At 45.5% G+C, this 17,186-nt stretch overlaps 1 protein-coding gene across 4 annotated transcripts in view; it reads left to right on the forward strand.

Annotated features, from left to right (window-relative positions):
* The window catches only part of SANBR (SANT and BTB domain regulator of CSR), a 62,636-nt gene that overhangs the window by 644 nt on the left and 44,806 nt on the right, over nucleotides 1-17,186 (forward strand). For 3 of the 4 annotated variants that reach the window (XM_066611934.1, XM_066611936.1, XM_066611937.1), the window contains exons 2-3: nucleotides 718-818; nucleotides 15,920-16,077. In XM_066611934.1, the coding sequence (XP_066468031.1) occupies nucleotides 15,928-16,077 (150 nt within the window). In that variant the 5' untranslated portion in view covers nucleotides 718-818; nucleotides 15,920-15,927. Of the gene's footprint in view, nucleotides 1-649; nucleotides 819-15,919; nucleotides 16,078-17,186 lie in introns of those variants that run through there. The other variant, XM_066611935.1, reaches the window with a different exon arrangement.

Consider the following 17,186-nt stretch of genomic DNA (forward strand, 5'->3'; position numbering starts at 1 on the left):
CCTTTTCAAAGAACTCCAGTGGGGAAGCTCTGCCTTACCTGCCTCCCTCCCACCGCAGGTCCCTGAGTTGGTATCTGGCTGCTAAGGCGGTCTTCGGCTGAGGAGGGCAAGACCCTGGAAGAAATAAATTTGGCCAAATCCACTGGGATTATGATGCCTTGAGGCCAGGGCTTTGTTCTTAAAATAAGGGACAGCTATTGAAAAGTAGAGAGAGAGAGAGAGAGAACTGGGGCTTGCTAGAGAGGATAAAACACTCCCAGTTTTGTGAGAAAGTAGCAGTGGTGTCTCTGTGTGTTGCTGGGATAAGCATAAAAATCTATTCTGCTTTCTCTGCCTCCAGCATTCCAAGAGACGGATGGATGGTGAGAAAGAGGTTATGACAAACAGAGTGATGTTCGCTTCTGTCCAGTCAAAGATGCAAACCTGCCTGTTCCTTTTCTGCTTTCTAGGAGGCAGAAACTAAACACAGCTGGGTGGAGTGACTGGCTACTGAGTCTGTGCGGTTGAACTGGCAGTCTCAGGCTCTTTGTTTCCCCTCAGGATACATCTGTTTGGTTCTTTCCCTCCTCTATCCATTTATGTTGAGAGATGAGGGGTGCTTTCTCTCCCTTTTGAATCCAAAGGCTCGTCATCAGGTTGTCTAGCAGCACCCTGACTTCATCAGGCAACGAGTGCAAATTACTTCTCTCGTTTTCTTCCATCCATTTATGCAACAAGGGTTTGACTGATCAGAAATTCAGGACAGCGTGACATCTCAAGGGTTGTCAGTGCATTCCGAAGGCTTTGCTTTCAGCTAAGGGCTGTTGTAAGAACTGAAGGTGAGTGTCCAGAGTGTCTGCAGTGTACTGATGTATGATGGGAATAAAACATTTTTTAAAATCCATCTTTTGTTTGGAGAGGTAGCTTTTGTTTCAGATGACATTATGGATTTAATTTAAAGCACAAAACAAAGCTAGTCTTTCCAAAATTGCATTATCTTCCTGATCATAGTTCTATATAGAGACAAGTGATCTTAAACCTTTATGTAAGTGTATTCTTCAAAGAAGGTTCTCGTTCCTTTGTGGTTTGATAGAAAGAGATTTGTTTTTCCTTTGAAAAGTATTCAACAGATTCCCGAGTATAAATTTTTCTGCCATGTTCTCTTGATCTGAGATTTTGATTCAAGATGCTTGTTTTTTTTATCATGGATGCATCTCAAACTTTGTGTTTTGGGGGAGTCCTAGCTTCTGGATGACAAAGAGATAGTTTCAATAAGTGAATGACTCCGCATTCTAAATAATCAGACAGCAGTTCTCTTGTTGGTTGGTTTATCATACTTCCCTGCAATTTTCTTGAAAACTCTCTGTGTTTAAGGCCATAGGGGTATGAAACAATCCTGCATAATCTCCGGAGTTCTGTAGTTTCTGATCTTGGTTTAGCAGCCACTCACAAACCAAGACTTCTCTGATGGAGTCAGTTCAGGCATCTCACCAAAACATGTATGGATGGATTTTTTCATAAGATAGTAAAAACTTGCTGGTTTTGAAGCAATTATAGACTCAAAAACATGTAAATATGCAATCAAAGCCAACTTTTCTTTGTGTTGAGCACTTAACTTGAAAATGATGGAAGAACACAACTTCAGTATTTTTCACTATTGAGGATCCTATTTTGATGTGGCAGTATTATTCTTGGGTATTGCAAAATTAAGCCACATCCATTATTTTTAACACTACTGCATAGCAATATGTTTGGCTAGGGAATAGTATTAACCCCATAATGTTATGTCTGGGGTGATGGAGAAGGAGTTTTGCTCATGAATGGATAACTATTTTGCTATGTTAACTATTTTGTGAACTTTTGTTGAAAAGCAGTATATCATTTACAGTGCAGTCCTGAGCTGCACTTGTTATAAACACCATTTTTAACAGAATTTAACTTAACCCATTTTTGTCCCATCCACAGGTGTACACTTTTGGTCCCTGTTGCATATATGCCATAAGGCATGTTTGCACCTCCTCATGAGTCGGCTAGGCCAGAATAAGCCTCCACATTGACAGAGGCTCTGAGTCTTGTGTTGGCTGAGCTTGGCTGATGCAAGACTCTGGGGTGGGTGGGGGGAAGGAAGTGGGAGGGAGGCATTCTGGGACATGGGAGGATGGGTGGTAGGTGGCCCCAGGGGCAGGTGGGTGGGGAGCAGGAGATGGGGCTGGAATCTGGCAGTTATGCCGGATCCCAACCCCCGTTCCTGGGGAGTTTGGAGCGGTTTCGAGTGGCTTTGCTCTCCTGGTACAAGTCTGAGGAGACCCATAGGTGCAAGGGTGGCTTACCTGGAGGTAAGGGGAAAAGTTTCCCCTTACCTCTGGCTGAGCCGCTTTGGGCACCTATCATGTGCGGAATACTGTGCAAAACTCTTAGGTTGTCTGTTCCAGCGCAAGATAGGATTGCGCCCTTAGTATTAATTTTGTAAAGAAGAATTATATAAAGATTTGGTCTTAAAGTATTTCTTGATTTATTTTTCCCATCTAACTTTCTTACCTAAGTTGGGGTTCCAGTGTTTTCTTATCAGCCAGTTCTTCCTGTAGATAAGATCCTGTACCTTGAATTGAGACTGCAGTTATGAAGTACTGTCATGGAAATTTTAAATAAAGTTCAACATCTGATAGAAAAGCATTTGGCAAAAAGTGCAGTTTTTATGTTGCCTCTTAATGCTTTTTTAATTTTAAAATTAGTTAAGCCATTTCTCCCCAATGTTGCATTTATGCAACAGGGACCAAAAGTGTGCACCTGTGGATTGGGCAAAAATGGGTAAAGTTAAATTCTGTTAGAAATGGTATTTATAACAAATTATTTTTGACAGGAAAAATTTATGAAAAACCCATCCTTTGTTTATACTTCAAAGATCACATCTCTATAATTCAGTTTCCTTTGGCATTTTATAAGTTTGAGACTTCATAGCTTGCAAAGGAATTGTACAAGCAAACTAAGAATTATGACCAAATTCATAACCCAGTTAAGTCATGGTATTCAAAATTTATGCCACTGCAGTTGGTGAGATTAATATGTCAGATCTAAATATATTGGGTATTATTTGTGAGTAAGCCCCTTGTTCTGAATTGTTCTTTCTTAGAATTGCAACCCTTTTTATTGTATTGGCAACCTTCAGTCTCGAAAGACTATGGTATCGCGCTCTGAAAGGTGGTTCTGGAACAGCGTCTAGTGTGGCTGAAAAGGCCAATCCGGGAGTGACAATCCCTTCCACACCGGGAGCAAGTGCAGTCTGTCCCTGGTCTGTCTCCCTGGCTATGGGCCTTCCTTCTTTGCCTCTTAGCCTCAGACTGTTGGCAAAGTGTCTCTTCAAACTGGGAAAGGCCATGCTGCACAGCCTGCCTCCAAGCGGGCCGCTCGGAGGCCAGGGTTTCCCACTTGTTGAGGTCCATCCCTAAGGCCTTCAGATCCCTCTTGCAGATATCCTTGTATCGCAGCTGTGGTCTACCTGTAGGGCGCTTTCCTTGCACGAGTTCTCCATAGAGGAGATCCTTTGGGATCCGGCCATCACCCATTCTCACAACATGACCGAGCCAACGCAGGCATCTCTGTTTCAGCAGTGAATACATGCTAGGGATTCCAGCACGTTCCAGGACTGTGTTGTTTGGAACTTTGTCCTGCCAGGTGATGCCGAGGATGCGTCGGAGGCAGCGCATGTGGAAAGCATTGTTTCCTCTCCTGTTGTGAGCAAAGAGTCCATGTCTCGCTGCAGTACAGAAGTGTACTCAGGACGCAAGCTCTGTAGACCTGGATCTTGGTATGTTCCGTCAGCTTCTTGTTGGACCAGACTCTCTTTGTGAGTCTGGAAAACGTGGTAGCTGCTTTACCAATGCGCTTGTTTAGCTCGGTATCGAGAGAAAGAGTGTCGGAGATCGTTGAGCCAAGGTACACAAAGTCATGGACAACCTCCAGTTCATGCGCAGAGATTTTAATGCAGGGAGGTGAGTCCACATCCTGAACCATGACCTGTGTTTTCTTCAGGCTGATTGTCAGTCCAAAATCTTGGCAGGCCTTGCTAAAACGATCCATGAGCTGCTGGAGATCTTTGGCAGAGTGGGTAGTGACAGCTGCATCGTCGGCAAAGAGGAAGTCACGCAGACATTTCAGCTGGACTTTGGATTTTGCTCTCAGTCTGGAGAGGTTGAAGAGCTTTCCGTCTGATCTGGTCCGGAGATAGATGCCTTCTGTTGCAGTTCCAAAGGCCTGCTTCAGCAGGACAGCGAAGAAAATCCCAAACAAGGTTGGTGCAAGAACACAGCCCTGCTTCACTCCGCTTCGGATGTCAAAAGGGTCTGATGTGGAGCCATCGAAGACAACAGTGCCCTTCATGTCCTTGTGGAAAGATCTGATGATGCTGAGGAGCCTGGGTGGACATCCAATCTTGGGGAGAATCTTGAAGAGGCCGTCCCTGCTGACCAGGTCGAAAGACTTTGTGAGATCTATGAAGGCTATAAAGAGTGGCTGTCGTTGTTCCCTGCATTTCTCCTGCAGTTGTCTAAGGGAGAATACCATATCAGTGGTGGACCTGTTGGCTCGGAATCCACACTGCGATTCTGGATAGACGCTCTCTGCAAGTACCTGGAGCCTCTTTAGTGCAACTCGGGCAAACAGCTTTCCTACAACGCTAAGGAGAGAGATGCCGCGGTAGTTGTTGCAGTCACCCCTGTCACCTTTGTTCTTGTACAGCGTGATGATGTTTGCATCCCTCATGTCTTGAGGTACTCCACCTTCTCTCTAGCAGAGACAGAGGATTTCATGCAGCTCAGTGACGATGATCTCTTTGCAGCATTTTAGGACTTCAGCAGGGATGCTGTCTTTTCCAGGTGCCTTGCCAAAGGCAAGGGAGTCTAGGGCCACGTGAAGTTCTTCTAGGGTTGGTTCTCTGTCAAGCTCTTCCAGCACAGGCAGGCACTCAATGTTGTTCAGTGCTTCTTCGGTGACTACATTTTCTCTGGAATATAGCTCAGAGTAGTGCTGCACCCAGCGTTCCATCTGCTGCGCCCGATCCTGGATGACCTCGCCTGTGGCAGACTTCAGAGGGGCAATTTTCCTCTGTGTTGGACCTAGGGCCTGCTTGATACCGTCATACATCCCCTTGATGTTGCCCGTGTCAGCTGCTATCTGTATCTCGGAACAGAGCTGGAGCCAGTAGTCGTTAGCACATCTCCTGGCAGTCTGTTGGACTTTGCTGCGAGCAGTTCGGAAGACCTGCAGGTTGCGCTCACTGGGACAGGCCTTGTATGCTGCTTGAGCTCTCCTCTTTTCCTCAATGACTGGTGTCAACTCCTCAGAGTGGGCTTCAAACCAGTCTGCCACCTTGTTGGTCTTCTTGCCGAATATGGACAAGGCGGTGTTGTAAACAGTATTCTTGAAATGTTTCCATCTGTTGGATGCATTTGCGTCGGCCGGGCCTGGAAGAGATTCCTCAAGCGCTTGTGCAAATTCCTCCACTTTTCTCTGATCCCGGGTCTTGCTGGTATCAATGCGAGGTCTTCCTTCCTTTTTTGTTTGATACAGTCGCTTTGTTCGCAGTTTCACTCTGCTGCACACCAGGGAGTGGTCAGTGTCGCAGGCAGCACCATGATAACTGGGTGTGATCTTGATGCTGGGAAGGCTGGAGCGTCTGGTGAGGATCAGGTCGAGCTGGTGCCAGTGCTTTGATCTTGGATGTCTCCAAGAGACTCTATGTTGGGGCTTTGTGTTGAAGAACGTGTTGCTGACACAGAGACCGTGATGTCAGCAAAACTCTAGCAGGTGTTGGCCATTTTCGTTCATCTTCCCTGTGCCAAACTGACCTAAGCAAGTGGGCCATGAACTGTTATCAGCACCAACTCTAGCATTGAAATCGCCCATGGCTCTTTTACAGGGATTTTCTTGACAGTGGTGGCCAGGTCATCATAGAATTTGTCTTTGGCTTCTGCTGGAGACGACAGAGTTGGTGCATAAGCACTGATGAGAGTGACAGGTCCTGCTGATGACTGGAGCTGCAGGGACAAAATTCTTTCACTTCCCACAGTAGGTGGGATGATGGATTTCAGCAGGGTATTTCTGACCGCAAAGCCAACACCATGTTCCCTGGTTTCGTTTGGTGGTTTTCCCTGCCAGAAAAATGAGAAATTTCTCTCCTTGACAGATCCGGAATCTGGCAGCCTAGTCTCTTGAAGGGCGACGATGTCCATCTGCAGTCTGCTCAGCTCCATGTCGATGACAGCTGTTTTGCATGCGTCGTCTATTTCTTGCAGGTCATCAGAGAAGCCAGGTGTCATTGTCCTAACATTCCAGGTGCCCAGCTTTAGGGCAGTAGTTTTCTGTTTTCTGTTGCATGGTGCAGAGTTGTCGATCCGCTTGTCGGTTTTCACCCTAAACCCCACGCACCCCATGAGGTTAACGGACCGTGGCGAGGCAACACCTTACTGGCTGGGGACTGCCCAGCTTAAGGCAGGCGGTAGCTGCCCAATGAGATGCAATGATCTCTCCCACCGTCGGAAGCAGCCCCTGGCGTCATGCTCTACGCCAATCGAGCAAAGACTTATAACCGGTAAACTGCTGCTTCCCGTGTTGTGCCGACGCTGTATGGCAAAGTTGGAGTGTCCTCTCCAGTGCGCGAAGCCTGGGTAAAGAAGGTATGGAGGATAGGCTGTTACCCATGCAGCAAATCCCCCCTCTCCACGTCGCTGGAATGGTCCAATGGAAAGGCAGAAACCAATACGGTTGGTTCCAGCGGCGTCGCAGGAGTTGCCAGAACGTGACTGTGTTCAGCCATGAACTGCCTCAGGGTCTCCGGCTCCGGATTTTGCCTCGAGGTTGACTCCTGAAGCCTTTTCCACAACTGGATGTAGCCACAAGGCAGTGGAGGTTTGAGGTCAGAGTTTCCTTCTCTTAGATGAGCTGCCTTCCTAGGCTGACGAGTCCCATCTACCCGGTATTGCAAGGGAGAGCAATACTTCCGTTTGTTTCTGTGTCAGGGAGAAGTGAGCGGCCATGCTGCTTCCATCATGCACCGACCGTGCGCACGGGGGGAAAGGCACCCAGGAAGGTCGTGCCGCCCTCCGCGCTTCCTCCCCTCCCCTCCCCTCAGAATTGCAACCTAAATTGCCATAAATCTATGTACTGGATCTTAACTGGTCACTGATGGGAGTTGTATTTCTATGAACAATTTAGGTGAAATAGATTTACAGTAGAAGGTAAGGAGTGCAAATGTTACTGTTGCATGTAGGATGATCTGTATTGAAATAAATGGGAATGCATTCATATTCTTTGCCATAGTTGCATCTTCTTTAGTCCTTGACTGGTGCTTAGGGAGGAGGCTGACCTTTCATTCATGTGCTTCAGTGGGTGCTGCTGGGATCCATGTGTCATTCATGACACACTTCCAGTCTTGGTGATTGTTGGTGATATTTCTAGCTTTGTTAATGGTCAATTGTTGGTTTCTTAGGTCTTTTTCAATTTGTTTGAGCCATGTTTTCTTTGGTGATGCCTGTTGAACCCTCCTATTGGGAGGTCAGTCTTGCCAAAGGAGCTTGCGTGGCAGATGACTGGTGATCATTTTGCAGATATGGCCAAACCATTTGCAATCTGCATTATTTGGATTTGTTCTTTGACTGATGGTTGATGATCGTACCTTATCCAAATTGTCTCATTATGATGGCAATCGTGAAGAGAGACATTTAGGATCTGTCTCAAGCATTGCATTTGGAAGATCTCAAGCTTGTTCATGTCTAATTTGAGCAGAATCCATGTTTCCAATCCATATAGGAGAACTGGCAGAATCAGTGTTCAGGAAAGGTGGAATTTGGTCCTCATGGAGCTATTGACCTTCTTCCAGAGGCACGATTTGAGCGAGTCAAATGCTACTGTTGCCTGGCAAATCCTGCTTTGGACTTCAGTGATGGATGCCACTTCCCCCCCCCCGTACCAGCGATCCCAGGTATTTGAATTCTCGAACCTGCTCAATTTGGACTCCATCAAGGTGAATGTTGGTCTGTGATCCATCTGTGTCAATAACTTTGGACTTATCCACATTGATTCTTAGATGGTAGTATTGGGCAGTGTGGTAAAGGATGTTGATGGCCTCTGCATCTGTGTTGGCAAATATGGCACTATCATCTGCGAAAATCGTGGATCAGGAAGTTGTTTACGTCGTACTGAACTCCACACTTATCCTCAAATGCTTTTCGCATAATGGCCTCAATCATGATATTGGAATGCAGGGGAGAAGTAACATCTCACTGGCAGACTAATTTGGATGGGAAATTCGTTGGATAGTTTGTTTTGGATCTGCATGCTGGTAGTTGAGCCATTGTATGATGCTTGGAGAAGTTGGAGAATGAGCACATGCCACTAAAGATCATCCAATGACCTCCATAGGGCTGGCCAGTGAACACAGTCAAATGCAGAATTGAAGTTGATGAAGATGATGGTTTGCTTTCTACACCTGATCCTTTCCTCCACCATTTGATGAATAGCAAATATTTGATCAGTGCAGCCACAATGTGGCCTGAATCCCGCTTGCTCTCCTTGACTGGTCTGTTCATGATGTTTCTGCAGCCTTGATTGTATGACCTACATATACACAGTACCAATGATTGAAAGGAGGCTGATGCCACAGTAGTTGTTGCACTTTTGGCTATTGTCTTTCTTCAGAATTGGCATGATTCTGTCTTTTTTTCCATGCTAGTGGGATGTGTTCTGAGTGCCAGATGCATGTTGGGAGGACATGGAGCCTGTGCAGCAGGGTTGTTTCCCCCAGCTTTGATCATTTGTGCAGTGACTTTGTCCATTCCAGGCACCTTTCCGTTCTTCAATTACCTTACAAAACTTTTCACTTCATCAATTGTTGGCTCACCATAGAGGAATGGATTCTCAGGTGGGTTGATGGGTGGTGGCTCTGGTGGTGGTTTCTGGAGTGGGATGTGGTTATATAGTTGAGGGAAGAATTCTTCCAACAACACTGCAGGCGTTCACCAGGGGAGCTCACAGAGGTGCCATCCGCTTTCTTGATATTATACTTGCTTGATTTGGTTTTATTATTCAGTGTGCTCTGATGCAGAGTCTGGTATGCCTAGATGGCCTCAGGCCTTGCCTGGATGCTGCCTCTATAATTGCATCTATAAATATTGATTTTTTTTTATTCTAGGAATAAACACATACAAGCACATACATCCCTAACACAACTGTAAGTGCATACAGTGTACCAATATTGATACTGCTCAGCTGAACTTTTAGCCCTTACTTCCCACCCCATCCTTTTGGCATACTTTATGTAGTGTGAACATGTATTATATATTGTATAGTTTGTATAGATGATTGTGTAAGATCTAACCAAGGTAATTTGCATTCTAATCCATCTCACCTTTTTGGTCACTGGAAAATGTAGTCATCTTTTGTGCTTAGCTCTCTTAAAAATGTAAATCTTGCAGTATCTTTTTTTCCTATGGAGAGATATGAAAGCTACTCATTCAGCTTTGATACTGGAGGATAGGAAGAGATACTTGGCTGCACGTGTATTAGTTGAGTGGTGCACTCAAAGCCTGATTTAAAATAATTCTGTAGATGGATTTGGGAGGAGATGGGAAGTTTCTCCTGTCTTTTCTAACAGCCAAAGCTGCCTCAGGGTGGCCTGCATTATAACTTGAGAAACCAAAAGCTGTATAATTCTTTGAAATAAATAAATGATGAAAAGTAAATTAGTGATAAGGATGAACTTGAGTGGATAAAGCTGTTTGTCTTCATGTATTTATATTTTGCCTTTTTATTTATTTTCTCATTTTGTGGAGAGCTGAATTCAGACTTTTGCAACTCTAGGCTGCATCTTGCAAAGCATGTTACTGCTAGACAAAAGCTTCATCCCTGTCTGGAAGCATTACTGTATGTTGAACCACCTGTCATATCTGTATGGCTAAGCCTGCACATGCCCAATCTCATCTGATCTCGGAAGCTAAGCAGGCCTGGTTAGTACTTGGATGGGAGACTACCTGGGAATACCGGGTGCTGTAGGCTTATACCATAGTCTTTCGAGACTGAAGGTTGCCAACCAAGATGCCCGCTTGTCTGAGGAAGGCTGAGTCATTGGATTTACTTTGTGTTAAGACTGATCATTCACTCGTGGATGCATTTTTAATAGCATTTGTTTGTGGTGGCTTGTTCATGTTATGGTAGTAGATAGTAAAGAAAGTGTGGGGTGCTAAGATGAATGCTATAGCAGGGGAGCTGCAGGTTGAGTTATTTTATGTTCTGGTAAGTTAAGGCCTACCATGAAGTGGGGCATAAATGGACTTGGGGTAGCAGATTGCAATGGAAATGAGAACTCGCACTCTCCTTCCTTACCACACACCTTGAGAGAAACAGCACATCTTTTGTTTCCTCAGTGAGAGGTTTGAGGTGCCCCTGCTCTACGAGAATCTTCTGTGAGGTGAAATGAAGAGTAGATTCAGACTTTAGTCTTCCCATTAAAAAGTAGAACCTATGCTGGCCACTTGGTTCTTTCTTGGGCAACAGGTGCCATGAGGTGCTTACAAACTCCCTGGCATTTTACTGTCTACCACTGCTACCATCTCCTCTCCCTAGAATGGGTTAACAATGCATCTTGCAGCTGCAGACGTATCTTCTTCCTTCTCAGAGGCTTCCAAGAAGGAAGACGTTGTGCTTCTTCTTGAGGAATGCTATATGCAATGATCAGGTTCACTGTGCCTTCCTTCCCATCTGTTTTACTACATGTCAGAGATGGCACATGTGGTTGGTGTTGGAATCCTCTCATCTTGCAGGGCTCCCAGGAAAGGAGAACTTCCATGGGTACCTGTGCAAAGTTGCATGCTTTGTTAACCTGTTTCTGTAGTGTGCTGTGTTAACTCTCCCAGCTGTAGAATGCTTTGGATAGCAGCAACTAGCTCAAACAGGTCTGCATAAAGCCACAAACAACTGTATTTGCAGATGTAACTTACCTCAAAGTAGGAATGAGATGCACTGTGTACGTATCCTGTTCCTACCACAAACAAGATGCACTTTTCTGTGGTTACTTGACTGTTTGGTGGCAGCCTTTATGACTTAATTGTGCTATTAGTGAAATACTTGTTAGACGTCTTTCTCCCAATAATACAGGAAAAAACCCTAGAAGTATTTATTAAGATCTAAAGAGCTATTTTAGGTGAGCTCAGGACAGGGCGGAGGATTTTTTTCTTAGATTAGAAGGTTCTTATGTCATGTTATTTTTTTCTGAAACTTTTCATTCTGCTTCAGAACCATCCTCTGGTGTGGCAACAAGGATTTGTCCCTGAGAAGTCCTCTCGGACATGAAGAAATAATTGCACCATCTTGGAATTCTGACCGCAGTCTTTTTTTTTTCTTTTCCATTTTCAATATTGAAAGTAGTGATTTTAAGGGCATGACTTAACAGGACAAAATTCCTGTTTAAAATCAGAACTGTCCTACAAATTCACTGTGCCTTCCTCTCCCTTGTCCTCTCATGATAATTATGTTTTGAGAGTCCGTTTCCTTGCTTTGTGCCTACCTTACCCATGTCCTAGCTGTTGATTTTGTGAGGTTAATTAACTAACCTAGGCCCAATTTATATGTTACTGGGATGCTGTAGTGAATGCCAAAGAAATCTTTCTGTGGTCTGAGTTCATGGTCTCACTGATAGAAGCTCTGATTGTGTGTGATTTTCATGACATTCATATTTCTCATGCCAGTTGAAGTTGGGGATGTAGAAATGGGAAGCAGCAGCATGAAGGGCATCCTGACCCACTTGATTGAAGCCAGATCACAGGGATTGGTTTTGGTCTGGCATCCAAGTCGCTTCATTTAACATACTGTATTTGCTTAGGGCCATCTGGTTGTTGTGAATAGTTCTGTCAGTGGCTTTGCCTAAAGTGTTACTAAGAGTTAAGGATTTAACAAAAGTAGTTTCTTTAAAGACTGTCTGTCTTCCCAAGTGGGCTTCTTTGTGCAGGGGTAGAGATCTATGCTCTGCTGGGTGAGAGAAATGGGCAGTTGGTAGTTCTGTCTATGTTCAGACAAAGGAGAGAGAAGCTGAGAGTTGGTTAAACATACTTGGGATGCAGTTGCTCTCTTGGGGACCTGATTAACAGCAGGTTTGAATGATTTAATGAATGAAGAATATTCAGGGTGATTGCTATAACTCTTACTGTTAAAAATTAACATAACATAAGAACCCCACATAAGAACATAACATAACAGCCCCACTAGATCTGGCCATAGGCCCATCTAGTCCAGCTTCCTGTATCTCACAGCGGCCCACCAAATGCCACAAGGAGCACACCAGATAACAAGGGACCTGCATCCTGGTGCCCTCCCTTGCATCTGGCATTCTGATACATAGCCCATTTCTAAAATCAGGAGCTTGCACATAAGCATCATGGCTTGTAACCCATAATGGATTTTTCCTCCAGAAACGTGTCCAATCCTCTTTTAAAGGCATCCAGGCCAGATGCCGTCACCACATCCTGTGGCAGGGAGTTCCACAGACCAACCACACGCGAGTAAAGAAATATTTTCTTTTGTCCTAACTCTCCCAACACTCAATTTTAGTGGATGTCCCCTGGTTCTGGTGTTATGTGAGAGTGTAAAGAGCTTCTCTCTATCCGCTTTATCCTTCCCATGCATAATTTTGTATGTCTCAATCATGCCCCCCCAGGTGCCTTTTCTAGGCTGAAGAGGCCCAAAGCTGTAGCCTTCCCTCATAAGGAAGGTGCTCCCGCCCAGTAATCATCTTAGTTGCTGTCTTTTGCACCTTTTCCATTTTCACTACGTCCTTTTTGAGATTTGGCGACCAGAACTGGACGCAATACTCCAGGTGTGGCCTTATCATCGATTTGTACAATGGCATTATATTAGCTGTTTTGTTCTCAATACCTTTTCTAATGATCCCAAGCATAGAATTGGCTTTCTTCACTGCCCCCGCACAATGGGTCAACAATTTCATCAACCTGTCCACCACCACCCCAAGATCTCTCTCCTGATCTGTCACAGACAGCTCAGAACCTATCAGCCTATATGTGAAGTTTTGATTTTTTGCCCCAATGTGCATGACTTTACACTTACTGACATTGAAATGCATCTGCCATTTTGTTGCCCATTCTGCCAGTTTGGAGAGATCCTTCTGGAGCTTCTCACAATCCTGGTCTTCACCACTTGGAAAAGTTTGGTGTCATCTGCAAACTTAGCCACCTCACTGCTCAACCCCGTCTCCAGGTCATTTATGAAGAGGTTGAAAAGCACCGGTCTCAGGACCATCTAGGCATACCAGTTCTCAATCCATGAGAGGACCTGCCCTCTAATTATCTGACTATGGAGTTTTTTCAGCACCCTTTGGTGAGGGACCGTGTCAAATACCTTCTGAAAGTCCAGATATATAATGTCCATGGGTTCTCCTGCATCCACATGCCTGTTGACCTTTTCAAAGAATTCTGTAAGGTTCGTGAGGCCAGACTTACCCATATGGAAGCCATGCTGATTCTCCCTCAGCAAGGCTTGTTCGTCTATGCGGTTTGAGGTTCTATCTTTGATGAGGCATTCCACCATCTAACCCGGTATAGATGTTAGGCTCACCGGCCTATAGTTTCCCGGGTCCTATAATGTCCTATAATTGTCACTATAATGGTCACCTAGAAGAACTTCACGTGGCCCTGGACTCCCTTGCCTTTGGCAAGGCACCTGGAAAAGACAGCATCCCTGCTGAAGTCCTAAAATGCTGCAAAGAGATCATCGTCACTGAGCTGCATGAAATCCTTTGTCTCTGCTGGAGAGAAGGTGGAGTACCTCAAGACATGAGGGATGCAAACATCATCACGCTGTACAAGAACAAAGGTGACAGGGGTGACTGCAACAACTACCGCGGCATCTCTCTCCTTAGCGTTGTAGGAAAGCTGTTTGCCCGAGTTGCACTAAAGAGGCTCCAGGTACTTGCAGAGAGCGTCTATCCAGAATCGCAGTGTGGATTCCGAGCCAACAGGTCCACCACTGATATGGTATTCTCCCTTGCAGGAGAACTGCAGGAGACAACTGCAGGACAACTGCAGGAGAAATGCAGGGAACAACGACAGCCACTCTTTATAGCCTTCATAGATCTCACAAAGGCTTTCGACCTGGTCAGCAGAGACGGCCTCTTCAAGATTCTCCCCAAGATTGGATGTCCACCCAGGCTCCTCAGCATCATCAGATCTTTCCACAAGGACATGAAGGGCACTGTTGTCTTCGATGGCTCCACATCAGACCCTTTTGACATCCGAAGCGGAGTGAAGCAGGGCTGTGTTCTTGCACCAACCTTGTTTGGGATTTTCTTCGCTGTCCTGCTGAAGCAGGCCTTTGGAACTGCAACAGAAGGCATCTATCTCCGGACCAGATCAGACGGAAAGTTCTTCAATCTCTCCAGACTGAGAGCAAAATCCAAAGTCCAGCTGAAATGTGTGCGTGACTTCCTCTTTGCCGACGATGCAGCTGTCACTACCCACTCTGCCAAAGATCTCCAGCAGCTCATGGATCGTTTTAGCAAGGCCTGCCAAGATTTTGGACTGACAATCAGCCTGAAGAAAACACAGGTCATGGTTCAGGATGTGGACTCACCTCCCTGCATTACAATCTCTGAGCATGAACTGGAGGTTGTCCATGACTTTGTGTACCTTGGCTCAACGATCTCCGACACTCATTCTCTCGATACCGAGCTAAACAAGCGCATCGGTAAAGCAGCTACCACGTTTTCCAGACTCACAAAGAGAGTCTGGTCCAACAAGAAGCTGACGGAACATACCAAGATCCAGGTCTACAGAGCTTGCGTCCTGAGTACACTTCTGTACTGCAGCGAGTAATGGACTCTTCGCTCACAACAGGAGAGGAAACTGAGCGCTTTCCACATGCACTGCCTCCGACGCATCCTCGGCATCACCTGGCAGGACAAAGTTCCAAACAACACAGTCCTGGAACGTGCTGGAATCCCTAGCATGTATTCACTGCTGAAACAGAGACGCCTGCGTTGGCTTGGTCATGTCGTGAGAATGGATGATGGCCGGATCCCAAAGGATCTCCTCTATGGAGAACTTGTGCAAGGAAAGCGCCCTACAGGTAGACCACAGCTGCGATACAAGGATATCTGCAAGAGGGATCTGAAGGCCTTAGGGATGGACCTCAACAAGTGGGAAACCCTGGCCTCTGAGCGGCCCGCTTGGAGGCAGGCTGTGCAGCATGGCCTTTCCCAGTTTGAAGAGACACTTTGCCAACAGTCTGAGGCTAAGAGGCAAAGAAGGAAGGCCCATAGCCAGGGAGACAGACCAGGGACAGACTGCACTTGCTCCCGGTGTGGAAGGGATTGTCACTCCCGGATTGGCCTTTTCAGCCACACTAGACGCTGTGCCAGAACCACCTTTCAGAGCGCGATACCATAGTCTTTCGAGACTGAAGGTTGCCAATACCAATACCTAATGGTCATTGACTGTCCCATAGGCCTTTGACCCCAATTCTTATAGCTTTTTTTCAGTTTCTTTCCCCATGCTAGTGAATGTGTTGAGGATTTCAGTTCATGCATCTGATGAAGTGGGTTGTGAAAGCTTGTACTCAAATAAATTGGCTAGTACTTAAGATGCTACAAGAATCTTTGTGGGTTTTGCTGCTCTTAAGTGTGGATTTGTCACTTGTATGCTGTGCTAAAACATCTGTAAAGAAAGCAAATACTGGAGAGATGGCACAATTCTCCAGTGTGCAGTCCCTCCAAAGGAAACCAAACTCTGCTAGTACTGCCTTTGGAATTTCTCTCTATGTCAGGAGGCAGGAAGTATGTAAGAATGGATTGATGAGAGCTGCTGCATGGTTTAAGTGAGCCACTGTTTTTTAAAAGGCAGTGTAATATGTATGTCCTACTTATATCTTTTATTCCCCTTTCTAGTGCCAAAGATGAGCCGTGGATGTTCAGAAAACAATAACTTTCTATATGACAATAATCAAATGGTTTTGGATATGATCCTGTGCTCTTTAATTGGGGTCCCTCAGCCCATCAACTGGGACAGCGTGGCAAGGCTGGTTCCGGGTTATTCATCGAAAGAGGTAAGGTTGTTATTTTGTTCTTTTTTTTTCCAACTTTGGAGAACCTGACTACTGGTGGTCTCTCTTACAAAGAGATGGTGTTTACTAAGTGTGTAATGCTAACTTGCACTGGAACAGGCAGGCCAATTGGCCTGCACTGTATCCAGTGCAAGATAGGTGCGGGCTGGAGCACAACTCAGGATAAGAGAAATTTTTTGAATCCCTTAACTGTGTCATGCGCCAGCCACCCCTATGGGGCTATTCTAATTTGTGTGAGCTTATTTGCTGATGGAAATCTGAGTGGCCCATGTAAGGTCGGTAAGGCTGGGAGTGGTAGTTAGGAACTAGTCTAAGGTACCACAGCCAGTCCCACCACCACCCCCCCCCCAGGCCTGATCTGCCTTTCGGTCCACCCAACTCCCTCCGTTCCACCCTCTCTAACTGGCCTGCTTGGCCAGCACAAACATACTCAGTTGGGGCCCAGATCCAGCATGGCGAGCCTGGTGCGCATCCTCACACTGGCCTAGATAACTCCTGAGGTGGCAAAAGTGTGCTTTACAGCATGATCATGACACCCAGGAGGCAGCGCAAGTAATTTGAGCTGGTTTAAATTCCAGTTTGTATTGTGCTGCCTGATGATGATATGAAATAGTCTTCAAGAAAGGTGTCTCCCTAACTCATTTGGCTGTTTCTCCTGTTGCCAAACTGCTTTATTAGCGACTTATAAGATGGAATGGTGACGATTTTAATTTTCCCATTGCTGTTGTTGACTAGTAGAGAGGATACACTGGCTCTCTGTGGCAGTTCAACTATAAGCTACAACATAGATCCCTGCTAAATGGGCAAAGAAACGCCGTTTCAAAGTGATGTTTAGATTTGGAAGTATTTATCTACTGATAACCTAGAGTGCTTGAAAACCATTGCCTGCATATAAAACTTATTGATAGTTTTAGACGTGTAATGTATTTACTCAGCCCTAGAATTTTCTGGGGCTTGTAGTTTTAAGGTAAAAGGAACTTTGGGCACTGTTGATATATCAGACATGCATCCAGTTTCAAAAGACTTTTTGTGGCATCTGATCTTGTAGTGCATGGCTTTTTATGTCAGATGAGAGCAAGAGTGCATAATGC

Source organism: Tiliqua scincoides, chromosome 1 (genome assembly GCF_035046505.1).
Source record: "Tiliqua scincoides isolate rTilSci1 chromosome 1, rTilSci1.hap2, whole genome shotgun sequence".
Lineage (NCBI taxonomy): Eukaryota > Metazoa > Chordata > Lepidosauria > Squamata > Scincidae > Tiliqua > Tiliqua scincoides.